The sequence below is a fragment of the Cyprinus carpio genome, chromosome B2, assembly GCF_018340385.1.
Source record: "Cyprinus carpio isolate SPL01 chromosome B2, ASM1834038v1, whole genome shotgun sequence".
Classification (NCBI taxonomy): Eukaryota; Metazoa; Chordata; class Actinopteri; order Cypriniformes; family Cyprinidae; genus Cyprinus; species Cyprinus carpio.
The window spans coordinates 17,453,814-17,481,073 of record NC_056598.1 but is presented as its reverse complement, the minus strand read 5'-3'; the positions used below and the strand labels follow the sequence as shown (position 1 = coordinate 17,481,073).

At 36.1% G+C, this 27,260-nt stretch overlaps 3 protein-coding genes across 7 annotated transcripts in view; 1 reads left to right on the top strand and 2 right to left on the bottom strand.

The window, feature by feature from the left end:
• The window catches only part of atp6v1h (ATPase H+ transporting V1 subunit H), a 37,514-nt gene extending 28,214 nt beyond the window's left edge, over positions 1-9,300 (bottom strand). For both annotated transcript variants that reach the window (XM_019116591.2, XM_019116598.2), the window contains exons 1-5: positions 9,168-9,300; positions 8,486-8,619; positions 2,431-2,530; positions 2,160-2,249; positions 1,197-1,310 (exon numbers count right to left, since the gene is read on the bottom strand). In XM_019116591.2, the coding sequence (XP_018972136.1) occupies positions 1,197-1,310; positions 2,160-2,249; positions 2,431-2,530; positions 8,486-8,589 (408 nt within the window). In that variant the 5' untranslated portion in view covers positions 8,590-8,619; positions 9,168-9,300. The remainder of the gene's footprint in view (positions 1-1,196; positions 1,311-2,159; positions 2,250-2,430; positions 2,531-8,485; positions 8,620-9,167) is intronic.
• Positions 9,301-9,968: 668 nt separating this feature from the next.
• Positions 9,969-19,044, top strand: LOC109103228 (regulator of G-protein signaling 20-like). Of its 4 annotated transcripts, none has more exons than XM_019116605.2 (5): positions 9,969-10,373; positions 16,377-16,540; positions 16,949-17,038; positions 18,106-18,340; positions 18,435-19,044. In XM_019116605.2, the coding sequence occupies exons 1-5, from the start codon at positions 10,161-10,163 to the stop codon at positions 18,621-18,623; spliced, it is 891 nt and encodes a 296-aa protein (XP_018972150.1). In that variant the 5' UTR covers positions 9,969-10,160; the 3' UTR covers positions 18,624-19,044. The 4 variants fall into 4 exon arrangements, with proteins under 4 accessions (XP_018972150.1, XP_018972156.2, XP_018972162.1 ...); XM_019116611.2 differs by having other exon boundaries at positions 9,975-10,373; positions 16,961-17,038; XM_019116617.2 differs by lacking the exon at positions 9,969-10,373 and adding an exon at positions 14,252-14,873 and having other exon boundaries at positions 16,337-16,540.
• A 3,493-nt stretch (positions 19,045-22,537) lies between these two features.
• Positions 22,538-27,014, bottom strand: tcea1 (transcription elongation factor A (SII), 1). The gene is made up of 10 exons (XM_042718410.1): positions 26,816-27,014; positions 26,206-26,268; positions 26,012-26,117; positions 24,510-24,609; positions 24,222-24,367; positions 23,909-23,965; positions 23,634-23,788; positions 23,408-23,554; positions 23,187-23,258; positions 22,538-23,086 (listed from the first exon to the last, which is right to left on the bottom strand). Exons 1-10 carry the CDS (start codon positions 26,888-26,890, stop codon positions 23,078-23,080), a joined length of 930 nt encoding a protein of 309 aa, XP_042574344.1. The 5' UTR covers positions 26,891-27,014; the 3' UTR covers positions 22,538-23,077.
• Between the last annotated feature and the right edge of the window lie 246 nt (positions 27,015-27,260).

Here is a 27,260-nt window from a genome sequence, read left to right as displayed (position 1 = left end):
CATTGAGAGATGCATTGTTCTGATGTTTCCAGAAGACATGACATTTACTCTGCTTGCCATGCAAAAGAGGAACTTCAGAGTGTTTCATTAAGAGCTGAGGTGAGGATGGCAGGGGGAATCAATACAATCCTCATGCAGTTCAGCACCCTGCGACCGCTGTCTGCCTGAAGGGTAATTAAACTGTGACGACTGACTTCACGCTGTTCTGTGTGTGAAGTACGTATCCCTAAAATGAGAGTATCCTGGGAAAACATTTTGCTTTTGAGTGAATGTTCGAAACTAAGCATGGAAATCTCTTTGATGAATTATTGATAGACCCCATATTAACTATAGGCTCTAAAACAAAAGGTTTAGAACTAGCCCTCAATGTAAGCTTATTAATCTAGTGCTGTTGAATAAAACGAGTAACAGTTGGATAAAAAAAATAAAAATAATAATAATAACCATAATTTATTGCTTTTAAGAACAAAACACAATGCTATTCTATAGTAAGCAGAATACTGTGTGGAAGAATGTGGACAACTCCGGAAACTTGTTATATTTCTGTTTAGGAACTGACATCATTCCAAAGTAATTATAGAGAGAAGGGAGGATAAGCTAAGTTTGTTCAGTAATTACTTGGAAACATTTTTCTTCCAGGAGAAAAGGGTTGTGAGATATTGGTCCATATTTCACGGTGACTTTGTCACGTAAATGCAGCTGAACCATCAGTAAACACCACCTGCACACTCCTGAAATTTAATTGCGAAATTTAAGCTCTTATGCGTGTAGTTGAAATTACTTTTCTTTTAGAGAAGAAAATAGGAGGTCAAATTAGCTTCTTAAAAACATTAAATTAATTTCACTGCTATAACAAATAATTTAAGGCATATTGTGATTATTTTTAGCTCATAATTGTAATAAAGCACTTTCTGTCTAGTATGGCTGTGGTGTTTTATATCTTTGTGAAAACTCTGACAGGATTATTTGGTGAATAGAAAGCCGAAAAGCATTTTTTTTTTTTTAATATAGGCCTAAATGTTCTGTAACATTGCAAACGTCCTTACTACTTTCACATTTGATTGATTGAATGCATTATTGCGGAATAAAAGTATACATTTCTTAAAAAAAAAAAAAAATCTTAATGACCCCAAACGTTTGAACAGTAGTGTATATTATAGATATTTATCTATTTTTTTTGCCTTTTAGCAACTTACCATGTGAACAGTAAAGAGGTCTTGACGGTTCAGCATTGGGAGGAAATACGACCAGGCTGTATTCTTAGTCTTCTTGGCATAATCAAAGAAGATATTAACTCTCTGGTGATTTTCCTGCATAGTAGAGCAGAAGACCCATTATTGCAACATAAAATAAACTGATCTCAGACACATTGTCTGATATATAGTTAAAAGCTTTCCACAAATGGACATTTAAAAAGTCAGTGACTACATCTGCAAGGGTGAAGTACTTCCATTTCACTGCCACTACAACATGAGCTATACTTGGTAGCATTGTGGCATCCCTGCAAAATACTTAATACACCCTACATCATGCACATGATACTTCCTCAGAGACACATTTATAAAATGAATTGATTTTTAAAACAGAAAGATGAGCCTGTTTTATCTTTGTTTTAAAATGATACCCACTTTGCATGTGAACAGAAGATTTCATCATAGAGGCATAGGGTAAATGAGCTGTGAGGGGACAAGCCACTGAATGAATACAGAAATACTCAGTACAGACTCTGTACACAGAACCACAGACTCCATAAAAGCAACTGAAAGTGGGTTTTATGAAGGCCATCTATCAGCACAAACTTAAAAGATAATATTGACAAAATATACAGCGAAACAGCCAAGCTAGAGCATCAATCGGCATCTAGGCCATTGACAGTGTGACAGTATGAATCAAAATCAGTTTGAGGGTGTGACATTGTTCTGTTTTAAACACTGGCAAGACCAAGGCTGTGAAGAAACAAAAAGAAAATTTCATAGTAATATTCATGTAACTGTCTGCATTTTTCATTTCAATACACTATACACCTTTCAAAAGAGATAATAAAGGGTCAGTATATGCCTTATAAATGAATACTTTGAAGCTTTTAAGTGTGACAGGCAATGAGAAAACAGACATTAGAGTTTGACTTTTTATGTTTCCGAAATGGTGTGTGTTTTTACCTGCAGTGTGTCATCAATCAGGGTCAGGATGTACTGAACTGTTTGCTCTTTAGATATATGAGCCATAAGGTTGAGGAAGGTCTTTGCACACTACAAATAAAATTATGTTAAAAAAAGTTAAATGTACAGACTTCAATAGAAATACAACATGTAATCCTAAAAACACAGGTAATGATCTAGCTCTGTTTAAATGAATGTGGTACATTTCTTCTTTTTAAACTTTTAAAGTTTGGAAGGGGCAAAACTAATATTAGAAGAATGTCATATCCACCTGATGTCCTTCTTTTGTCAGAATTGCTTGCTTGTCCTCAGACCCAGCAATCTCAAACTTCTTAATAAACTCGCAGTCCTCGGCTGAGATCATTTGGCCCCTGAAATGCATGAAACTCACCAATGAATAAAAGGGAGTTAGGCACAACAAAAGGCAATTCAGCAAAGTGCATCAATTGTTCACATTCTTTTTATTAAACATAATTACTCACTTGCTTTTTTACTGTTTTAATCTGTCAAAGATCCAATAAGTCAATTCTAAAGAGCCCACACAAGTAAATCTTATTTCTGTGGAGAGTTTGCAGGACTCAATAATAAGGATGGGCTGATGGGTTGGGCCCATTGATAAAATTGTTACTTGTCCCATTGGGTCCTATTGATTACAAACGAGTGTCTACACCTTAAAAATTAAAGGTGCACTCAGTATTTTTTCAGTAAAATGTCTGACTATTATTACATATGAAAAATCCAATGTTCTTATTAGATCTAAATTATAATTGTATTTGCTGAAGGATCTAAGGATCATCAAATGCAAACTGTGTGTTTTGCTGCAAGAGAGGCAAGGCAAGGCAAGTCTCTCAAGTGGACCTTTAAGTCTCTTTATGGCGGATTACAGACTTATAAGTGCATTACCGCCACCTATCTCTTAAGTGGACCATTGACACTCCTAATTGAGTTTGGAGATAGAGTGTCAATGGTCCACTTGAGAGATAGATGGCGTAATGCACTTATAAGTCTGCGATCCGCCATAAAGCAAGAAGAAGAAGACCCTGAAAAAGTCCCTGAAAGAAGTGAGGCGTTCACCACTTCTAAGAGATCTGCTTTTAAACAGTTAAGCACACTTTTGAAAAAACGATGTGGGAAGTGTGCCAAGATAGCAGGTTGACGATTTAAGGTGCTATATTATTTCTTCCAAAATTTTGTTATCAATTGCTTCAAAAACAGACATAATAACTTCTTTTTGAAATTACAGTCGAATCTGTCTGACCTCTGCATAACTTGAGGATGTGCCAATCACTTTTTTGATATTATTGATCTTCTCAGAAAAGAAGGAAGCAAACTCATTGCATTTGCTGTCTGAGAGCATTTCTGACTTGGGGGGGGGGGGGGGGGGGGGGGTGTCAGTCTCTCAACAGTAGCAAAAAGAGTGTGAGTGTAGTTTAAGTTACTGTTTATAAGGTTTGAGAAGAAGGTCTGTCTAGCTGTGGCTAGTTCCACACTGAAAGCATGAAGGCTGTCTTTATAGATGCTATAGTGAATTTCAAGTTTCATCTTCCGCCACATCTGCTCAGATTTTCTGCATTGTCTTTTCATACTCGGTACTGCTGTTGATTTTCTCCAAGGTGATTTTTTGTCTGCCAGTCTGCTTACTAACTTTAACAGGAGCAATACATAATAACGTTCTTAACTTTTGAGTTAAAGGAATCAAGGAGAAGATCAACAGTCTGCAGAAATGCTTAAAGATAAAGACCCATAAATAGCACACTAGTGTTATTGTTAATGCATCTCTTTCTAACAGAGACAGATCTAGATTCAGTGGTAGCAGAGAAAAATATATCAAAATATTATCAACCTATGGTTCTCTTACCATAAAGGCTGCTGTGTAATTTGCCCCCTGACTAAGAATTGAAAGAATTTAGGGGAAGCATTTAAATAATCCTGTGAATGCACGTAAAGAATGCAGAAACGAATCGTTATAATCGAATCAAATCGAACTGAATTGTGAATTGAATTGAACTGAATCGTTCAAAATGTGAAAAAATCGTTCTTGAATCGAATTAAAAACTTATGAATCATGAATCGAATCGCTGTCTACCCAAAGATTCACAGCCCTAGTGGATTGGCATACACTGCTAAAGGGTGACAGAGGGAGAAATAGATATTGTCTTTTAGCAGTCTTGCACCAAGTTTATTTGGGTTGAGGCTATCAAGTTTAAAAAGTTGTCTTTGGCTCCAGAAAAGATTGAAGTTGTTGATGAAGTTGACTCCTTTTATACTGCAGGTTCTTTATAGCCATGTATTCAGCCCAAGCAACCGTGAAAACATGTTAGTTCCCCTTGCTGGGAGTGGTCCACTGATGAACGACTGAACTTCAAGCCTTTGAAGTGTTTCAAAGTGTTCAATGAAATCCTTCTTAAGGAGCTCTGACGGCTCTTTCCGAATATCATTCTTCCCCACATGGATGATGATTCGATTTGCAGTCTAGTGCTTCATTAGGAAGTATCGAAGTTCCTTGTTCACATCAGAGATGGTTGCTTGAGGAAAGCAGCATGTAGTTGTAGTCCTGCTACTGATGTTTCTGATAATGGAGTCACCCACTATCAGAGTCCTGGGCTCAACTGCACTCTGAACTGAATGCAGCTGTCTGTAATGCCTGTTAGTAGCAATGTCAGCTGCTACCTGATACAATCCATGTTCAATCCCATTTGGGGATTCCTTACCCACATTCATTAATGCTTCAAATCTGTTATCAAGATGTATAGGGGGTGGTAGAATACCAGTGTTTGCAAGCCTTGCCATAGCTGTATCTGGAATAGAGGATGTTACGGCAGCAATACAAGATGTCAGTGACAATCTGATGTCCCGCGTCTTTGGGTCTCACTCCCTGTTTGTACCATCAATTAGTCTGTCGATCAGTTTCGGCTTGTTCCTCTACGCTTGGTATAAACTGTTGAGATTCACTAGATTCACAGGACATTTTCTTTCTTGTCAGTTTGAATGTAGGCAGCTGTGTGTTCCCGTCTCCGGAATGTAAGCTGCTGGCAGTGGGACGCAAAGAGTCTTCTTTTTCCTAGTATTATTCCAGTCCCGAAAAGTTTTTGGTTTAGTGTTTGTGCCAAAGATATGTTGTTGAGCACTGTGCTGATCTGCTGATGTTAAAATCTTAGAAAAATCTGAAAAAGTTACATAAAAAGGGAGCTAAGAGAGCAACCATACATTACTTTCCTTCTTTTATATTCATTTATTCTCCATTTATTCATTCATTTCTTTATAACAATTTATTATTTAATCATTTATTATTCCATTTAATCATATAATCATTTATAATAATAATTTATTGATTATTAATTTATATTATATTGTTGTTTTTATATTATTTTCCCATTGTCGTTTAGCCTTATGATTGTGTGGTTTCAAGGTATGTTAGTCTTCATGAATAAGAGATAAGAGAGTATATTGATGGAAATTCAAGGTTTATGAGACGTTGTTGTGAAGCAGTTTGGTATAACACTAATTCTTGTATTTGTACTGGTCAGACGAAGTCTGATCAAGCATTGAAACATACACAACTAAGCTTATTCAAAAAACTCTGCTCCTTTTTTTACCATTACTTCATCTCTTGCTTCTGCTCTCCACTGGCTTTGCTCAGTCAACTTCTTGGCTGAAAGAAGACTGTTAAAGAGCAGGTCAGATGGTATTTTAAAGTGTCCCAATATTGTATTGGAGTCCCCTACATCAGGTTTAAATGCATCTAAGGTCAGAAAACATTGTCATTTTCTCAGAATATACATTTAATATTAGAGTCATTTGCCAGTGATTAGGAAATGATTCGTTTCAAGCAAGTTCGAAGCAAACCCCTCCCTTCCTCAAGCCTACTCTGCTCTGATTGGTCAGCACAGAGATGAGTCCTTGAGCCAGTTAGCCAGCGCTACCATTGACAAAGCACCTTTACATAAAACAATAATATAGTCAATCCGTTCTTATAATGACATAAAATACAAAAACACTTATGCAAGCGAATCGTGCCCACAGCTAAAGTTTAGCTGCTAAACTGTGAACACTAGGTGGATACAATAGCCGAGTGCTAACGTGACTAACTGATTAAAAAATACAGTTTGTAAAACAAAATATGTCTACTGTAATGTTTGAAGAACGACAGACAAAAGAAGCTTGGTCTTAACTTTTAATCAGAACGCAGAACAGTTGTATCACAGGAGCACCAGCCGAAATCACTCAACTCTCCCGCATTAACCCTGTAACTGCCAGTGCAGCACAATAAACAGCAATTTCACAATTATTATAAAGTCTGTGTGCTACACTACATTCTTTATTATTAAACAAAGTAATTAGAACAACGTCAGTCTACAATAAATCGACATATTCTTAGGTTCACTGCGAATTTTTAGAACTACTTCAGTAAGACAGTAATATCGTGCTTTACCTGGAAACCTAAAGCTGCACTAGGTATACATCACATATTGGCACAAAAAAATTATATTTTGAGCACTCAATTGAAAATGTACACCTAACGTATCAATCGTACTACTCACAGGTCATGGTTCAGAGAGCTTGTTAGTCCAAATTAAGAAGATTAGAAGCCAACGAAGATAAAAGCCCAGATTAGAGAAGCAGTTCTTGATAAAATGACAAGCACACAACAAAAGGCTCGAATTGTATTTCTGTGGTATCCTTGAACACCGCGTCTTCTCAACATGATGTAAACGCACTTATAGCAAAAGTGTTTGTGGGCAGATCAGACTCTGTTCATATTTCGCGGGCAGGTGGGGATTATGCAAATGTGTTACCCAGTGACGTACACCGGTAACAGACAAATGATTCGAAAATATAACGACTCGTTACGACGATTCAGAACCGACTCTCTCTTTTGAGAGACAATATCTTTATTTATCATGCACTTTTTTGATTAACAACTTTGCAGATTGTTTTCATTTAAGGATAGCTACGTTATAAACTGCAAAAGAGAGATTTTTCAGAAACCCATCTGACCTGCTCCTTAATACAGTTTTGGGTACTGGTTTTGGGTACCAGACAAGACTTGCTGTTAACAGGTTTTGGGTATTAGACAACTTTGCTGTCTAGTTGTGAAGGCATGATCTAACACTGCTTTACTGTATGTTGCAAAAATGCATTTTGTTGAGTTTCAAAACTTGTGAGAAATATGAGAGAACAATGAAACTTTCTGAACTGTTATTTTGCACTTTTACTCTGATTTTTAAGATGGTGTCAAGGACTAATGTAAGATGACCAGCCAAGTACATTTGTGCTATTGCCTTCCTTGCATCAATCTGATTTCACCTGCCACATGCCCAAACAGCATTTATCTGAAACAGATTTTTTTGTAACAATTTAAACATTTTAAAACCCATTTATTGCTCCAGGTGCTACATAAAAGTATTAATTTCCTGATTTCTTTCTAAACCTGACCCTAATCTTCTGAACAGTAGAAGTGATTAACACACACATTTGACAGAAAAAATAAACAGAAGACAGGGATTTTGTAATACAAAAAGGAAATGACAAACTCCATGTCTTTTCACTGGACATCATGTTAAAGTCAGCTTGTCTCACATGCATTAGCCAATCATATAAAGTCCCTGACACCACTGAAAAGCTTTCTGGGTTTTATGATGGGAGAGTAACTAACTATGCTACCATGTAAACAGTAAATATCACATATGGGTTAGAACATATAACTATAATTATCCACAGTAGATTCTGCTTAAGCATAAATTACTACCTTTAAAAGCATCTTCATTAAAAAAAAAAAAAAAAAAAAAAAAAAAAACCTAGTGTTGGCTTAGTTGGTAAATAACATTAAGGGAGGACTATGGATACAATAAATGACAAACCTTAAAACACTCACTCTCAGAACCAGAAAAAGACAAAAACACACAGAAACAGACAGCCACACACACTACCTCCATCATAACGGTCACAAGACAATGACACAAAGAAGTCAGTTTCCTTAAAAGATCTATAACTCCTTCCTGTTTTAGAGAAGCATTACACCAGGGAAATCAGCAAATATGCTAAGTTAACTTAAGTTAACTTAAATCTGTATCAAAGAAAGATATCCAAGATCCAAATTCTCAAGATACACAACTGATTTTGTTCTTGTTTCATAGTCAGTGACCTGTTCAAACTAGTGAGCAACCTACAAAGACAGCATTTTAGGCATCATAGGCTTCAAAATTTCGGTCTCTTGTGACAGTATGCTACAAGATCCAAAAAATGCTTTCAGATTTCAGATGTAGTTGTTCCATCGGATCTAGGAGAGGAAAACTGAAGCAGAAGTGGTACTGAGATGTACTCACTGGAGGTAGGACTGCCAGTTGACCTTGTTTGCTCGGACCTCTGCGGCCTTGGCTGCGATGATATTGGTAGGGACGGCAGCGTCCACTGCCCCTCGGATATCCATCTTGAGTTCTTGTATATTAGGACCTTAAAACTGAACACAACATCAAATCGTGATGTGCTGTCCCTGAAAAGGCCACTATAACAAATAATCATGTACTCATTCCAGCTAAATCATCACCTCGATAAGTGGTTAGAATCGGTAACACAATGAAAAAAATATGTTTAACAAAGATTACTGTGCAAAAACTACGGTGTGTTATTAATAAACACTATTAAAATGTTTTAGCGTAACGTTAGCAAGGGACGTGTATCAGCTAGCTAAGGGTGAACGGGTAAAAATGCTAATTCACTTAAAATATAGATGAGATTAACTAAACGTTCCGGTAGGTCTGGACATATCTTTTTAAGATAATTGGATAAAATTTGTTATACGTCTTCAAAACAAACAAACAAAAATACTGAATGGATAGAGACATTGACAACTGCTAATGCAGAAAACAGCAGGTTAGAAAGGTAACGTAGCGCTTAGACTTTGTGTTCAGTCAGACCTTACTATACAGTTATCTGGTAATTATTTGTGAACCCGATAAGCAATAATTCTAATACAAATATTAGAAATATATTTGACTTCTCGCTTACCTGCTGCCTCTGCTGTCAAATTGCTGCAAGACGTCACGGGATCAATGTCACGTGATGCTGTCATGTGAGAGGACCAGCGAATTAACCCTTTAAAGAGCACAATCTTTCCAGTGGTGAGGATTTTGATTCAGCTCAGTGAATCGAATCATTTGAATCCGTTAAAATGCGTTCACTGATTCGTTTAGTGGTGCTTTTATGGAAATGATGTTGTCACTGGACGCGTTCATAAAGAACACCATGAAACGTCAAACACAGAAGAAATTTGAGTCGTGCTTTATAGAGAAATTTGAGGTATGATGACATAATATAGGCGTACCTCTATTTATATTATCAGTGGTTCTTCAACTTTTTGACTCTAAGCACCCCTAATGTAGCTACACAACAATATTCGAAGCCTGCAGCAACCAGTAAATTTTATAGAGAAATTTGAGGTATGATGACATAATATAGGCGTACAGTACCTCTGTTAATAAATGTTCATGCTTTCATTTAATATACATCTGTATATAATACAGTCATATGTAATCTATTATCATTCATTTACATGACTTTTCTAAGTATAGAAATCAAGCTTTTAGCACATAGAAGTTAATGAAAGAGTAAAGAGTAGTCAAGTTAACCACATCTGACTGGTGAAATTCTTATATATTGTACTCTATAAATGCATCCACTTTCTTAAAAATGTCGCTCACACCACACACTCATGACTGTGAACGACAGGCGCACACATCCTGTGTTTAATCTGTCCTAAGCCTTTGAAGTGCACTAAACCACTGGGGGATCAGACTTGATGGGACATGCACAAGTGTAATCCCTTTTCTGTCCTGTTCACCAAGTGCTGCTCTCATTTGTTGTCTTCTGTTTAAGTTCCTTTTGTTAAGGTACCTACTGACCAGAGATGTGAAACTGCCGCGGATCATGAGAAACCTCATGGCTTTGGGTCTTTGGGAACATGTTTGTTCTTTAACAGCACTGAAAGGCTTTAGATGAGCTATGCCATGTAACAGAATCGTCTTAAAGTGGGAGGTCTGGTCCTCTTCTGTGGTACAGAGCATTCGGCTTTCTCCCTACTTGATGTGGGGGCAGCTACGGCATCTTCTTTTGGCCTGTCGGCACGACGAGGGTTACTTTGCAACAAGAAGTTATGAAAATGAGGATGAGAATGATAATACGGAGGACAGATCAAAGGATCCCATATCCTTTGAGGTAAGTCAGAGTATGCACCAAACTGAATCATGTCAGCACTATTAATTATTTAAAGATAGCCATGCATGAGAGCCACAAGAGCTTTACAAAAGAGCATTTTGTCATTCTTGACAGCTAGATTGACTATGATGAGAAAGTACAGATTTTCACAGTAACAAATGCTTTCCATGTCCATAGAATTATACCAGTGGTTTCAGGATGTTATTTATTGTCTGTGAAGGCAGCTCTCTTTGATGTGATCAGGTTATTTCTAGAAGCCTTCCTGTCTGAAAACGGATTAAGAGTATTTGACTAAATGATTGCATAATCAAGTAGGTGCAACACAATTTACGCAACACGTTTTGTTTAATAGGAATAGCTTCACACCAACATGATTGTACACATAAGGTCTACACTGTGGGTTTTTGATGAAATCTTATTTTTAAACACTTAGACATCATGACAAACATCAAAAATACTTTGGCAGTTTACCTTTGGAATTAGAAGAGTGATTATCTAATATCGTGCAACACGGAAGTAAGCTATTTTCTGTGGATATGCAAGACTTCCAATTCATTAGCTGCTATAATGTAGGTAAACAACTAGAATGACGAAGTGCAGTAAACAGTTAAATTATTTGAGCTATGATCCAGTGAGATTATTATTCAGACAATAAATTAAAATATTACAATAAGACATGCTAATATGCAGTATCAAGCAGCAAAACAAGCTGTTTTGTACAGCTAAAAATAACTGGAAGCGGATGATAACGGAAGTCCCACACATTCAAGTTAAATGGGGGCACCCGCTCTTATGTTAAAAATACACCATATTATTTAACAGCTTTAAAGAAGTGAATGTCAATGTTTATAATACCTTTATTTGTTAAAGTCCACATTTAAAGCTGGGTGACAAGATAGGCTGCAACGTTAATGCATTTATAACATTTAAGTTGGATGTATAATAGTTGTCAACTGAAGTTAACAATCTGTTTTGAGGTGATATTGAGGATTAGTAATTGTATGGTTTGGGTTTAAATACAATTTTGGTGTAGTGACAAACCTTGTTCATATTATGTGATGTGTCGTTGCCATATTTAAAATGCTGCATATCATGGTTTAAGTTTTTGGGCATATCACCCTACTAAAAAAAAAAAAAAAAAAAAAAAAACACCTTGAGAAACACCATGCACCAGGGGGCCAGTCCTCCTTGGACTATACAGTTAAAATGTAATTTTCATGGCTTTATTGATTATAAGAACATGGAATTCTGAAATGTAACTGTCTTTAGTAAGCTGAAATATTGCACCAAAGTCATGCGTTTTCTTTTAAAGTGATTGTTTACCAAATGAATATGATTTACTCACCCTCATTTCATTCTAAAAACATGTAACTTACATTCTTCTGTGGAACACAAACAGATAATTTTTTTTATAAGGTTTCAGTTCGTTTATAAAGTTAGTGATGTCCAAAACAACAATGGACCCCAAGGAGTATATTGTATAGACAAAAAAAAAGAGTCATTTCCATTTGAGGTGAACTATCCCTTAATTAGATGTTTTAAATTGGTGCAATAAATATCATTCAGACACAATAGGTACACTGCTGATATGCAAAATGTATGTTTTTTAAACATGTTTTGTTTTTATGCTTTTGGTGGCAGATTACACAAAATATCTGAAAAAAAAAAAAAAAAAAAAAGTCAGGATATACTTATTTTTCTGAATTGGCTGTACTGATTATAGTATGACCTATCGCACTCATCATTGTGAAACATCTGAGTAAATGTGACAGGTTTTTCTAGACTGAGCTCTACATAGTTGCTCTTTGACATCTTCAGCATGTTGGATGGAAATTAGACAGTCTCTTTTAGTTATTAAATGATGCCAGAGGAAAAATGACAGTTTCAGATTCAGAGCTTTTCCTCATTGAAAGGAACACTTTCTATTCACTTTTAATTGCAAGATTAAAAAGCTCTTTGTTAGATGATCATAGACAGTTTAATATAAAACACCTGACTGGCCTTGAAACTTACAGCAGTGGACATCTGGTGTATTTTTAATGAATGTCTTAAATTCACATAAGAGAAACTCTAATAACCTTCAACGAGATCAATTTGAAAATGGCATGAACCTTAAGACCAGCTTCTGCTCTCCTAGAGAGTTCTCGGTTTGTGTTTTTCCTGACCTTTCTTTTTCAAAGGTCAGAGAGAACAGTTCTGCGCCGCTATTGGCATTAAGGAATTGGTTTTGATGTGAAATCATTTCAAAACAGACCTTTCACTTTTTATAAGAATATGTATCGGAGTAACAGAAATCCTGCACTTTGTCAAAGAATGCTGGTCCAATAAACAGTCACATAACAAAATACATAAACACTCCTGAAGATATAAAAAGAATTACATGATAGTCGTATTTAATTCATAACTCTGAAGAAACCCAGTGGCTATATGTCAACTTTAAAGAGTATAGACTTATTGTTTTACTGATGCCATTCTAAATGAGCAATTTATTGTGTTCTCTTGACTATATATTTTGATTTCCATCTGGAAGGCTACTGTTTGCAGAAAAATAAGCACACTAAGGGCAATGATTTCATATATCTAATGTTTGTTAAAGCATTAAAACTTTCATCTGTCATGGATACAGCAGCATAGGTTGAGCTGTCCTTCTCTGTTTCTGAATGTGCCACCAGGTGATATTTTATATTTAGTCTAAGACTGTTTAGAACATTCAATTTCACAACCTAAAATCAATAGACTTTAAAGCACACTAAAAGAATTATCAGAATTGATATCTAGTGATGCAAATGAATTTAAAATATGCAGCCCTAGCCATTAAACACTGCAGTTATTTGGGAAAAGGTATAGACCTATACAAGCGGTCAAACAGTACCACCTAGTGTTTGCAAAGAGCTGTGCCTCTCCCTCTCTCTTATCCTACACAGTGGTCGGATGCCATGACTCTATCTCCACATATACTATATCTAGATCTTTAGTTTCACGTTTCTAAGTATTCCCGAAGGATATGAATTATTTGCATCGCACATTATCACCTTTAAATACGGCGTTTCTGATATGCACAGTAGACTTGTCTTTAATGTCTTACTCAAATCTGTTTTTCCAGCAATTCTGCTCACAGCTCCAGCAGATGTCACTATTTCTTTTAGAGTTCCCAATGAAAGGCCGTAGACCAGCAAAGATGGTAATCACGACTGTATGCGACTGCTAATTATTTTAGCAAATGAACACGTCATGTGGTTGAGTTGAAGTCATAAGCGTTTTCATAACCGTATATTACCGTTCTCATGCTTACAATATAACGAGTTACTATTATATTTGGCATTTCATTGCACGACGAGTATTTATATGCTTTTGGTTGCTAGAAACTGTTGATGTTGATGCGAATTCAGGACCACGGACAGAGTCAGTTGCGCTGCGATCCGCCTCTATTCTGTCACCAAGATTTGATCCAACCATCTCAATCTATGAACAATATTAGACAATTAATAAGTGAGTTTGTTTTAAGTAAAAGTGTGAAGAGGCTGGTAATTTGAGAACTTCGAATGTGAACTGGAATATTACATGTAAAAATAAAAATATTCCAACGATATCAGCTGCATGCTGTTACAATAATAACATTACTAATTACTAATTGTCTAATTTCAGACATTAAAGAACTGTTAATTGCAAATCAAATTCCTGAGTTATTCACACTGAAGTAACAAATTGACTGTTTTCCAGTATTCACTTGCACAAAATCAACATACTGATATTTAAAAATAGTTTAAAATGTCTTGCTCCTGACTGTTTTCAATATAGTTTTATTATTATTTATTCATTTATTTATTTAAAGAATTTGGTGAACGTTTATTACATTCTTGTAAAATGCACACATTTCATCCAAGAGTAGGCTACAACAGAATCTATTATGTCACCAGTGACTCTAAAAGAAAGCCCTGGTTCCTGACGAGAAAGGGAACCTCCTCCTTATGATGTTACTGTGCTTAGGGCAGGGGTCTTCCTCACATTTTAAGTCCATGGTCCACTATAACCCTGTCAGTCACATTCAGTGACATTACTGACACCTTATGTGAGGCGCACAGGGACACAATCGGTCTGCATGACCACTGATTTCATTGGTGGCAGTGTTAAACCTAGGCATCCTCCTCGAGTAAACACACAAAACAATAAAAGCGTTTTATTTATTAGGCTACTAGCTGACGTTTGCGATTCGTATTCTTGACAAACCGCATGCGGATGCGTGGCGTTGGGTGTGTAAATAATTTGAAAGTTAAAACCGCAGGAATGCAGGAAAACATTTAAATATGTCGTATTTCACCGTTAGATGTAAGTGCATCGTGTATCAGTGCCATCCAGAGGATTTACGCTACCACCGCCACAGCTCGCGAGAGACACGCATGCGCATTGTCAAAAAACAGCCGGTCTTTAAAAAATCCTTATGCCAACGGATGTAATCAAGGCAAAGAATATCTCTTATCTCTGGGCATACATGGTGAAATTGTAAGTATGGGGATCCTAAGTTGTTTTTTAAATATACAAGGTATCCGTGGAGAAAACGATCTTTGATTTTGATTGTTGAAGATGGCATGTCATGTTTGACAGAAACGTCTTTTCGATGGTTGTCCTGGGCGATAAAGAGATATTGGGCTTCATGGTGGCATTTGCAATGCGAGGATATGCGATGGAAATGCTGTTAGTCCATTACGGTTTTGTTTTTTTTAGTAGAATGCGCTGTCTTTTGATTTTTCCCAGTGCGCCCCATCTTTAAGGATGCGGTTCACATTTAAAGCTATAATAGCTATTCCTTCTTTCGTCTGTTCTGCTTCGGTAAAATCTAGCAGACCATATCAGGCTTTTCTGTGAGCCAGTGTAATCATCATCGTTTACTAGTCGTGAAATCATGCAGGCAAAAAATTCGGAAAATACCAAATTATTATTATTATTTTTTTTTTAATCGTGTTTATTACCATCTATCACGGCTCGAGCATTTTTTATGCACCGCGGCTGTGATCACTGATGAAGGGATCCGACTGCAGCTAGATGCGTGCTGCGCTCCCTCCTACCCCCAAATATTCCAACATCTTTCAGCTCAAGCGAGGAATTTGATTCCACGATTCTTTGGAATGAACACAGCAAGATCAGAACTATTGATCAGGAGTCATTTAGCCTAACAATTATAACTGGTAGGCCTATCTATGCATTCATAAAGACAGCTCAGTACAGGAACTTACACATTTGCTTCAAATAACCTTCGGTTTTTATCCAGTGCATGGTTTATTTGAACCCTAAATCCAGGTTGTTTAAATCAGTGCAGACACCAAAGCTTGAAGAAATAGAGAAAACCCACCCACATGGCAACAAGTCTAAATTTATTGTGCTGTAGGCCTATGCATGTTCGCAGAATGAGAAGCACTGTATCACTGAATGTGATAATTGTCTTATGATAATAAGCTATTTCTTGAACATGCTTATGATTCAGATATGGTAGAAACTGTAATCTATCAGTTATTAGTTGTAAAAATGACTTTTCCTCACACAAAATCTAGAAAGCCTTTACAAAAAAGACACATGTTTATGTATGGGTTGTATCCATTTATTCAAAGCAGCTGTGGAGAGCTGTTTGAAATAAGTATGACGTGACATGTTCGGGCATGTTAGTGTTTGTGACATGCTAGGACATTTTGGTTTCTTGTCAAGTTAAAACTTGAAAAAAGTCTTCTTCACCCAGTTGCTGTCAATTCAGCATCTTGTGGGGGTTGCCATCCATCCTTTTAATTTCTAGCATGATCAGTTAATGGAAGCCACTTTTGTGCATATTTGTTGTTTCATTAAAAGCATTATTTTCTCCATTGGAAACCATAAAATGTTTAAGTGGACTTGAGGAAAATATCTTCCTCCAGTATCTAAACCCTACATTTGTTTGCTGATCCATTAATTCATCCCGTTGATCTCTGTGGCTGCAGTTGTATTGGCTCCGTCTCAGTTGCATCCTGTTTCCTGCAGCCCATGGGATCAGAGCGGATGGAGATGCGAAAGAGGCAGATGTCGGTGCAACAGGAGTCGGTGGCGGGCACCACAGCACCGGCGCAGAACGAGCAGCCCAGCCAGGGGAACCGTGGCTCCAATGCTTGCTGCTTCTGTTGGTGCTGTTGCTGCAGCTGCTCCTGGTAGGAGTTTTTCTTTCGTTACGCTGCTAATGTGAGATCTTATCTAACAAGGTTAGTTTCGGGCCAAACTAATGGCCAGGAAATAACTGTATTATAAGAAAATAATTGCATTTGACAAGATTATTACTTATCTTCACTACAGTAAATATACCTGGAATTTTGCTTAGATGTGATTTAAGTACTGTTTTTGCTCATTCTGCAAGTATGATGTCATTTTTACTGAAGTGTCTGAGATCCCAAGACATCTGCTTTGAAAAACACCAGAACTCTTGATATTCTGGCTGTGAGCTTATAATGAGCACCAGTTACAGATATAAACTGAACATTGAGCAGGTGAAAGATACTCCAAGGCTTCCTAATGCCTACTGTTAGGTGTCTTGGGATCATGATGTGTTTACTACCTTGCAGTCTCACTGTTAGGAATGAAGACAGAGATGAGAGGAACCGGAGAGCCTCATATGATTTTAAAGCAGAGGGGAATGCAGACTTTGAGGAAAGGTCAGTCAATCCAGCCTTTTATTGGAAGAGGTTTAGTAAAAATACTTAAGTAAAAAGTAACTTACAGGTCATTTAAAAAAAAACAACAACAACAACATATTGGTTAGCTACAATGTTTTGTTAATTGGGTGTAATTGGATATTTATATGTAATAATAAATAAATATATAAAAAGACATGCTTTTTATGTAAAATATTGAAACCAAAAAAGGCTTTTATAGCTTCATAATCTAAATTGTTTGCAAAGTTAATTTAGTTTTGTTTTATAAAAAAAAAAAAAATTATAGTTGTTCAAGATGCAACTTTCAGACAAATTATCCCAAAATATTCTGTATTTTTATTTAAATTAATTGCTGTAGTTTTGTGAGATGCAACGTTCTGAGAAATTACATACAAATTTTTTTATTATTATTATTTAAATGAATTACTATTTTTCTGTAGGATGCGACTTTATGACAAATTACCCCAAAATATTCTTTATTTTTATTTAAATGAACTACTATTTTTCTGTAGGATGCAACTTTTTGACAAAGTACCCCACAATATTCTTTATTTTTATTTAAACGGATTACTATTTTTCTCTAGGATGCAACTTTCTGACAAATTATCCCAAAATATACTATATTTTTATTTTAATTTATTGCTGTAGTTTTGTGAGATGCAACGTTCTGAAAAATGACATATAAAATAATCTTTATTTTATTTAAATGAATTACTACTTTTCTGTAGGATGTAAGTTTCTGACAAATTACCCAAAAAATTCTTTATTTTTATTTAAATGAACTACTATTTTTCTCTAGGATGCAACTTTATGACAAATTACCCCAAAACATTCTTTGTTTTTATTTAAATGAACTACTATTTTTCTCTAGGATGCAACTTTTTGACAGAGTACCCCACAATATTCTTTATTTTTATTTAAATGAATTATTATAGTTTTGCAACATTAAAATTTCTGACAAATTACACCTAAAATATTTTTGCTGTAACAGTATTTCATGAAAAAAAGAACAGGAGAAAACTGTTACTGATGCGTTTGTTGACTAAGACCTCTCTGTTTTTTGGCAGTCTGAAACCGACTGCGGAGGAGGTCTGCTTGTGGGGTCAGTCTTTCGACAAACTGATGCACTGCCCCGCTGGAAGAAGTGCCTTCCGGCAGTTTCTGCGCACCGAATTCAGTGAGGAAAACATGCTCTTCTGGTTGGCCTGCGAGGAATTCAGTAAGGAAACCAATAAGAGCGTCATCGAGGAGAAGGCACGGATAATATATGAAGACTACATCTCTATCCTCTCACCCAAAGAGGTGAGAGAACACATCAGCACATCTAGAAACAACCTAATCACATTTCCTGTATAATCAGGATGGTTAATATTCTTGTTTTTTGTGCTTTTTTCAGGTGAGCCTCGACTCTAGAGTTCGAGAGGTTATAAACAGAAACATGCTGGAGCCAACATCCCACACATTTGACGATGCACAGCTCCAGATATTCACACTAATGCAAAGAGACTCATATCCGCGATTCATGAACTCGATGGTATACAAAAACCTGCTTAAGACGGTCTCTGAGCAGTCGGTGGAATCTTAGATCTCTGTGATCCCAGTCGAATGCCCCCTCCCTATCTTTTCGTTACCTTTTCTCGTGTAGAATATGTTTAAAAGGACCCCAGCATGGGTCCTCCCAGGGATTTTAACGCTATAGCGATCTGTACCTGAAAAAGACGCTCAGGTCTCCAGGTCACTGGATTTAAAAAAAATGTCTCAAATTTCCTGAGGGCTCAACACCACAAGTACTGCTACAGATCAGCATAGCAAAAGATGCTCCAAAGGATTATCAGTGTGTTTCGATGTTTTAAGAAAATAATCTATTTTATTTGTGTTGGAAGGTTTTTTTTTTATTGTTTTTAATTAATTTTTTTATATTAATGTTCAAAGGAAGATGTGATACCAATCGTGGGCTATATACAGTAGATATATTTATGAATCTGTATTACAGTTCTTCAAACTTTTTGTTTCTTGTGTTACAATATTTAAAGAAAAGGGAATTATGGGTAACAAGTATTGCCCGTTTATGAAAAATGCGTATGAGAATCAAAGCTCAAGTCAAGGCAACACTTCAGCTCTACCCACGGGATGCCCTGTTGTAGACAGTATTGTTTCAGCTACTTTATCAAATAACCCCTATTATAATGACTTGGCATCTCCAATGAGAAATCATCATTATCAGAAATAAAGAGAAAAACTAAAAATTATAATTAAAGAGAGAAAAAATATTGTAAGGGGGAAACGTATTTAAATCAGTATTTAAAATCAAATAGCATATCTCAGACAGCTTAGTACAATTATTTCCCCTGCCTTTTGTACTGCTAGAAAATATAAAAAAATTATTTACATAAGTATCATCTATCCGTAAGTGTTTTTCTGTATCATAGCATTCATTGATTCAACTAAAAGTTGGTTGGACATGGCAACTATTCCTTGCATGTACTTAACCCAAAGACGCTATGAAGACTGAAAGCCTCATTAGTGTACAGTATGTAGAGGTAGTAATATTTATACGAATGACCTCGGATAGAAGAGATTTCACGTGCAGGTACTATATTACAGTATCAAATGCATTTAGATCTAAACATGAGCCCTGAATGGAAAGGTGCAGGTTTTATCGCTAGGATCCTCATAAGTAGATGACGCCAAAGTAGCCAAGTCCAGTAAAACTGTGCGATTAGCTTTCTCTCCAATACAACTGACTAGAATTGGAGCTGCCAAGTTCTTACTATATTTTTAGTTCTTTGAATTACTTTGTTGCCTGACTTTCATGTCGCTCAAAGACAAGATCCTCACTCGGGGAAGTGCCTTGACATTCAATTTTGTGACATCTCTTTTTTGGCAATAGTTGATTTAAACTCTTGCCACATACAGTACGTAGACTCTGGGCTTTTGATCATTCATGAGATGACTTGTCCTGCACGGTGGTGACTTCTGAATTGAGCTTTTGCCTCCAGTCTTGGAGCGAAAAACACCATTGGTTTTGTCAAGTGCTGAAGTGGGTCTGTTCAGTCAGGTACAATTCATTAAGATTGTTGATCTGAGTCCAGACGTACATCAGCATGTATTTCATGGTGGTGCTTCTACTTGTCTTAGATTAATTTAATATGAAATGTGCAATTGATATGTGCAATTTGAGCTGAGGGATTCACCACATAGATCAGTGTTTCCAAATCTCAGTCCCTGCCCTGCACATTTCGTATCTCTTATCATGTACGACCTTTGTTCTATTCGAACATAAGTGCCCTGCGAAGTTGACATCACCGGATATTCAACCATGATTCCAGTTCGAAACGAAGTGTGCGAGAATTTAAATTGTATTTATTTATAGAGGTATATGATGTCACACTCGTCTGTGTGTGAAGACAGTGCAGGCAGAGGCACAGCATAAATCTATGAATTAATGTTCCGAAGAGAAGAAAACTTAAACAGATTTCCCCTGCTCATGGAATAGGGAGCAATGAACACTGTCTAGGGGTCATATCATTCGGAACACAGTTAATGCACCTATCTCTCGTCTAACGAGCTGATTATCTGAATCAGGTGTGTTTATCTGAGAGAGACATACAAAATATGCAGAGCAGGGGGCGCGAGGACTGGGATTGGGAACCGCTGACATAGATCAACCTCAATCAACACAGTCTAAGCCAGGGATCCTCAAATCTGGCCCACGAGATCCACTTTCCTGCAGAGTTTAGCTCTAACCCTAATCAAAAACACATGAGCATGCTAATCAATGTCTTCAGGATCATTAGAAAATCACAGGTAGGTAAGTTTGATCAAGGTTGGAGCTTAACTCTGCAGCGCTCCAGGACAAGATTTGAGGAACCCTGGTCTAAACCAATGGTTTGGATTTATACTGCCATTAAAACGTTTTTCTTTCTCTCTTTTTTGTTGTTTTTCTGTGAAGTATACAAAAAAAGTGTTACTTTCCAATCAGTTTACATAAAAATATAATATTTCTTTTTATTAATAATATGTGAATGTTTACAGTAATCAGATTAGTTTTTTTTCTGTTTTAATTAATTGAGAAAAATAATAATTTGTGGGCATTTGGAATCTTTAAGATACAATAAAGCACAATAATTTTAAAATGTGTGATTGTTGTCAAAGCTGCAGAATGGGGATTGACATATATATGAGTTTGTGGGATCATGGGAACTCAGCTTCAAGTTCATGAGGTGTATTTTCTCACCCATACTTTGCTGTCTAATTTACACATACTGTTCTATAAGTCGGGAAATTACAAAATAATATAAAAACGCAGTGCCCTAATTTATAAAATAAATTGATAATAAATGTAAAAAATATACAATACACACATAAAATCGCCAGTTAATCAAACATATTTATAAAAATACACTGATATGATCTACAGGGCTATCTAAAATACTTATTAGAAAATTACCAGTTCCAAAAATAATTTGATCTCTATTTGCCATTTGACACGTACAGCAAATAATGAATCCAAATGTTCAGAATAAACACAGGGGTTTTTGTTTGGTCTTCATTTACAGTGGAGGGTTACAGTGCTGCCCACTCACTCTCCTGGAGAGGATGCACCTGGGAACCTCACAAAAGAATCTTGAACCAAGCGTCCTCCCCATTTAACGGTTCCTAAGGACTAAAGTTAGTGTATATATAAAGAGCATTCATAATGTAAACATCTTTTCTTTTTAAAAACGGATGAGTTGCTCTCCTTATTTTAAATTCTTGTAAATGATGAGCAAAGATGCAGTTGTTTTTGGATGATATAAACCTCCTGTTTTCCATATGCACAAAAGGATGTCAAGAACAACCACCAAAGGGTTGTTTGGTATTCAGATGAGATATTGCTAATGCAAAGGGCTTGTTAGGACATCAAGGCGGTAGTGGGTACTACAGCAAAATCATTTGAGAAGAGCGTGATAGAAATCCACAAAACCGAGCAACATGTCATCTGGCCACAAATGGCAAGTACTATCCACTTTGTATTGATTGCTGATGTCAAAAGGAACATTGCCACAACATATGTGTTTTCTTAACAACACATTATCTCATCATCATAAATCTATTTTATGGGGAATGCTGTTTGTTGCTTGTTAAAGGATCTGCCTTTTTGGAGAAAACGACCTCAAAGGGAAAAAAAGCAAACATGACCTCTACCAAACAAATTAAGATTATGTTATGGATTGCAATAAAAAATAAATTCAGATCCCTATCATGCACAAAAAGTTGTTATAAAAAGCCGTTCTAGATCATACTTGCTCTCATAAGAGGCCTACATTTCTGATATAAGCATTATAGAGTTTCCAATGGTTTTTGAATTGAAAAATATATATAAAATAATACCTGATAAGAACCTTCAGATACCTTGATCAGTAAGACTATTCATTTTCATAACTTACAAACAGCAAAAAAAAAAAAATGTATAAAATATAGCCTCAAAATAACACACAAAAAAACAAAAACAACAAAAATCTAAAAAACATTACTACTCCTGAAAGTAAAAGCCATGTACACAGTAAAAATTTGTAGATCATGCATATAAATATGTATAATTCATAGTGACAAAGAGACTCAAAGTAGCTTCCAAATGAACAAGGTTTTCAAAAAATCTTGAGCCGTCACCAAAAGCAAACATACGCTAAAAGCATTTTATTTCAAAATGGGCAAGTTTGTCTAGGAAAATTAAAGTTTTGACTAGCTTTCTTGAGAGCAAAGCAAAACTATCTAAATATGAATGTTGTCAAAATTTTGAACTACGTATAAAAAGTGATGGTAAAAGAAAACAGAAATTCAACAACATTGATCATAGTCCAAAGGCCTATGGCCTAGCTAAACGTCAAGTTAAAACACAGGACATGAGTTTGTGGACCATTATAATAAAACAAACGGTTGATGGGATCTATTGTGGCCCTTTGTACATCAGGTGCGCCATTAAATTGTTGTCCATGATACAGAAACGTGGTCCTGGAATTTAGCTACATCTCCAAACACAGAGAACAACCCCCAACTTCAGCAGAACTGCAGAAACAGATTGAATAGAGACAGCGTTAATTAAATATTCATCGATGAAAGTCATCAATTGATACAACAAAATAAAACCGCAAAAGGAATAACATACCTTCCACCTATTTCCACATTCAGTGCAGAAGACGAATGTTGTCATAGGTTCATCAGCACTTCGGGTTTGAACCTAAAGAAAGTTGTGTGTTTATAAAATGTGTGTTTATATATATATATATATATATATATATATATATATATATATATATATATATATATATATATATATATATATATATAAACCTATACCAATATTCATAAAGCATTGTGTATGATTACCTGGGTGTAGGTACACTTCTTCTTTTTGCACTTCCCACAAGTGAACAGGTCAGTCTGGGTGCCGCCAGAAGTGGCCACCTGGTGGTCCCTGATGGCTTCTTTGGTCAGATTCTTCCGCATCTCCTTTAGCTCATCGCTTGCCATTTCCTGTTGGATTTAGATTTCCATACTGTCAGTATGAGAGAGAACATGTTCCTAGAATAACTACAAACTGGTTGTCACTCACCTCTGCTGTCATTTTTGCTATGCGGTCTGGACTCACATTCCCACACAGCACATTCCTTCTCAGGTTGGGGTTCTTGGCATCCTTAAGATTGGAGATTCGGCTTCGTACACGATTCTTGTATTTCATATCAGTATTTTTGAACTCCAAAAAGATACGTGCAAGCTGGTCAAGGAAATGCGTGTGAAATTTAGCATGCTGGCAACTCGTATTTTTTAAGAGTTCGCTCACATTTCAATAACAATTGCTACTTTTTGGGCTGAATATGAAAAGGATATATTCTTCAATCTGAGCTCCAAGTTCATCGCAGTCAGCACCAATCGCAATGTAGTCGTCTAAAAGAAAAATAAGACACTTAAACCATTTGTAAAAACTTATTAAATTTATATATTACAGACCAAATATCAATCATTACTTAATTAGTAATACCCGTTAAATTAGCATTAAAATAAAGTACTTCATGTATTTTGAATGTTATGAATTATTTATAACAAAATTAGTAACAAGTCTAAATACGCTTGGTAAGACACTGTATGGTATCTTAACAAGGAGAAAAATATGTGTGCAGAAGAATTGCCTGCCATGACTTGCCTCCTGTTTGCAAAGCACTTGACAGCATCTCCCTGCACTTGATACGGACTGAGTCAGATGTGCCTGGTGCTCGTGGGAAAGTGGCTATCAATGTGTTGGGTGTAACATCGACAGACTCACTCTTACTGCTAGAATTACTACTTGAGCTGAGAGAGAAATAACAAGATAGAGGAAAAAGTAACAGAGGGTGAGAAAGCTTGACAAAGCCGTATTTAGGGCCTAAGATCAAGAACGATGTGATTATTACATTTTATAATAATTTTATGACCATTAACACGGTCTTGGTACCTCTCCTCTCGGGGCTCTGGGCTGGCTTGAGATGGTGAAACCACTGGTGTTGTGCGTTCCTTCTTTTTCTCCTCAGAGTTCTTTTCGGCAGCAGGTTCATCTGGATGTCAAAACCACTCGTTAAACATTTCATCAGAGTAATACTATATATATATATATATATATCTGTGTGGTGACTCAAAATCTGTTACAAAAGGAAACCTGCAGTTGCTACCACATACAGGCAATTTATGGTACTACAACAACACAAACCCATAGTGACTAGTGATATTAATGTTAGTCTAGAAACTAAAAGAGAAGCTTGAAATGAATTATGCAGTTTTATTCATTATAAGTATTTTGACAAATAAGACCCACTTTAAAAAAACGTGTGTGCCCCAGAAAGCCGTATGACTGGTGAGTGGTTTAATATATGATTTCTAAAATAATGGAATTGAAACTTTTATTGCAGCTAAAGTGTATAAATTAGATATAAACATGCAGATTCAAGCATTTTACGACCTCTTAATATTCTAGAAACTACATATGGGCAATTCAACCAAACTGTAAAATGGAGGGAAAACTTGTGTGAAATGCTTAAAATACACTTTTTGCTTACACATAGATTTAAATGAAAATGCCAATGTTATTTCTTGATTAGGGATGTACCGATCCGATATTGTGCGTATACTATTCTGTTATTGTTTAGCCGCACGAAAGACACAAAAACATTATAAAGCAGAAAGTTTTCGTGCACTATATTCCAAGTGTTCTGAAGCCGTTCCATAGTTTAATGTGATGTACAGATGAATATTTAAGTCAAGCTCATGTAAACTCTTCTCTCCGCTGCTTCTGTTATCCTCCATTCAGCATTCAAACTGTGAGTCGTGTTCTGTTTCGACAGTCAAGACAACGAAACTCTCTCCAAGAGCGCACAGTAACTGAGATTTAAAACTGTACAAAGAAAAGGACCAAACTATTGCACAGATTTAATACACTACTCATTAATCTCTCTTCACTTTTTACTCTGAACATTTCTATGCTGCGTGCTGTGACTCCTTGTTGCTTCAAGCGCATTATTCTGCACACAGGATGCGCATAAGCAAAACAAAACAAAGAGCAATGTAACATTTTACCAGATTTAGTCCTACACTTATTCACTTATATTTGTTCCCTATTAAATAATGCTATTTCACTTAATGTTTAGATTTTATAAAATTATTGTGCACTCATGTTTTTTCTAGAATAACTTTTGCTGCTGAATTATTCACTAACCTGGTTTATAATAGTATTTTTATCAGATTATGATTATATATTTTTTCATTTGTTATTTTTCTTTCAAATGAAGTTGTCTGTATTTAGTAGATTGTGTTTAACACACAAAAAAGTAATGATCAGGTAAACACTGAGGTGTAGAAATTCTATGTTGATTTAAAAAAAAAAAATGGTTTGATTAGGCTGATACTCAGAATTTTTGGTATCGGATCTGTCCTGAAAAAAATGGTATTCTTGATTACACTTACCCAGCAGTTTCTTCCAGGACTTGATCAAGGACTTGGCCAGTGAGGTCACTTCATCGTCTGTGCTCTGCTTGCGGATGGCATTGACCGACATCCCGATCCTCGTAGACTGTTCATAAGAAAAGCAGAAGAAATTTCTTGTTAAATTGTATCTGAGTACTGAAGCATGAATGATGAGCTGAACAACAGAGACATACCTGCAGAAGCTCCAGGGTCATGGGTATATTCTTTAGTTCCTTTAGTAAGTCCAGTGCACCAACCTAATAATAATAATAATAATAAAACACTACTTACTAAAATACATTACATTATGATAAACTGATAGACACAATAAACTTTATGGAAACTTCAATGATACATAAGCATGTTTACAGAAACGTCAACAGAAGCAACTATGTAGCATAACATCTAATTAGCATAACATCACTTTTACCGACACGATCTGAGCAAAACCTTGCTTTGTTATATATTTATAAGCATACTGAACGCCAGAGTCAGTTTGTTTTCTAGAAGAAATCAGTATCATTACTGCCTCCCGCTGACTGACCTGTGCGTTTATCCGCGCTAACAACAGCTAACGTAAATGTTGCTAATTTCCCCGCTAGGCGTTGAGTTTCTTAAAAAATAGACTAAACCACTATATATTTTTCTCACTTAAGCATTAACCACTAAATATATTCAAAAAACAGGTTCCCAGTTTCGCTATAGTTGATGAAAACAGTTCTTCTTCATGTATATAGCTGTTAGCTTGCTACGTAGCCTCGTCTGGTCCGAGACTGGGAATTCATTCATGACCAAACACCTCACCCCGTTCTTCTTCTGTGCCATTTTATCCATCTTTTTTGCGATCCGGATGATCTCTTCTTCTTCTTTCTTACCCATTATAGATGTTTATAAGTAAATGTAAAATTTAAACGGAGCTTAAATGTACAAAAACGTAGAAGCACACGCGAACACACCACTCAACCGGCGGCATACGCAACAGCTCTGGCAGGAAGGCGTTTCTATGAAAAGCCTAGACATCACTAATCAAACCATTGACTAGCAGCGCCATGAATCAATCGACGTAAAGCGCAGGCGAGACTAATCGAGGAAGCGAACGCGCGGAACACTGGAAGTGTTCTGTTAATGTATTTAATAGGGCTGTCAAATGATTAATCACGATTAATCACATCCAAAATAAAAGTTTGTTTACTCTATGTATGTTACAGAGTATATTTATTATTAGTGTATATACCTTATATTTTATATT

What these genes read in the sequence shown, in the direction of transcription:
- tcea1 (XM_042718410.1), bottom strand. Translation starts at nt 26,890, where the DNA reads ATGGGTAAGAAAGAAGAAGAAGAGATCATCCGGATCGCAAAAAAGATG. An exon ending in TGGAGCTCAGATTGAAGAAT is followed by an intron (nt 23,789 to 23,908) that starts ATATCCTTTTCA and finishes ACCAGCTTGCAC; the next exon opens with GTATCTTTTTGGAGTTCAAA. An exon ending in AGAAGTGTACCTACACCCAG is followed by an intron (nt 23,259 to 23,407) that starts GTAATCATACAC and finishes AACTTTCTTTAG; the next exon opens with GTTCAAACCCGAAGTGCTGA.
- LOC109103228 (XM_019116605.2), top strand. Translation starts at nt 10,161, where the DNA reads ATGCCATGTAACAGAATCGTCTTAAAGTGGGAGGTCTGGTCCTCTTCT. An exon ending in AATGCAGACTTTGAGGAAAG is followed by an intron (nt 17,039 to 18,105) that starts GTCAGTCAATCC and finishes GTTTTTTGGCAG; the next exon opens with TCTGAAACCGACTGCGGAGG. An exon ending in CTATCCTCTCACCCAAAGAG is followed by an intron (nt 18,341 to 18,434) that starts GTGAGAGAACAC and finishes TGCTTTTTTCAG; the next exon opens with GTGAGCCTCGACTCTAGAGT.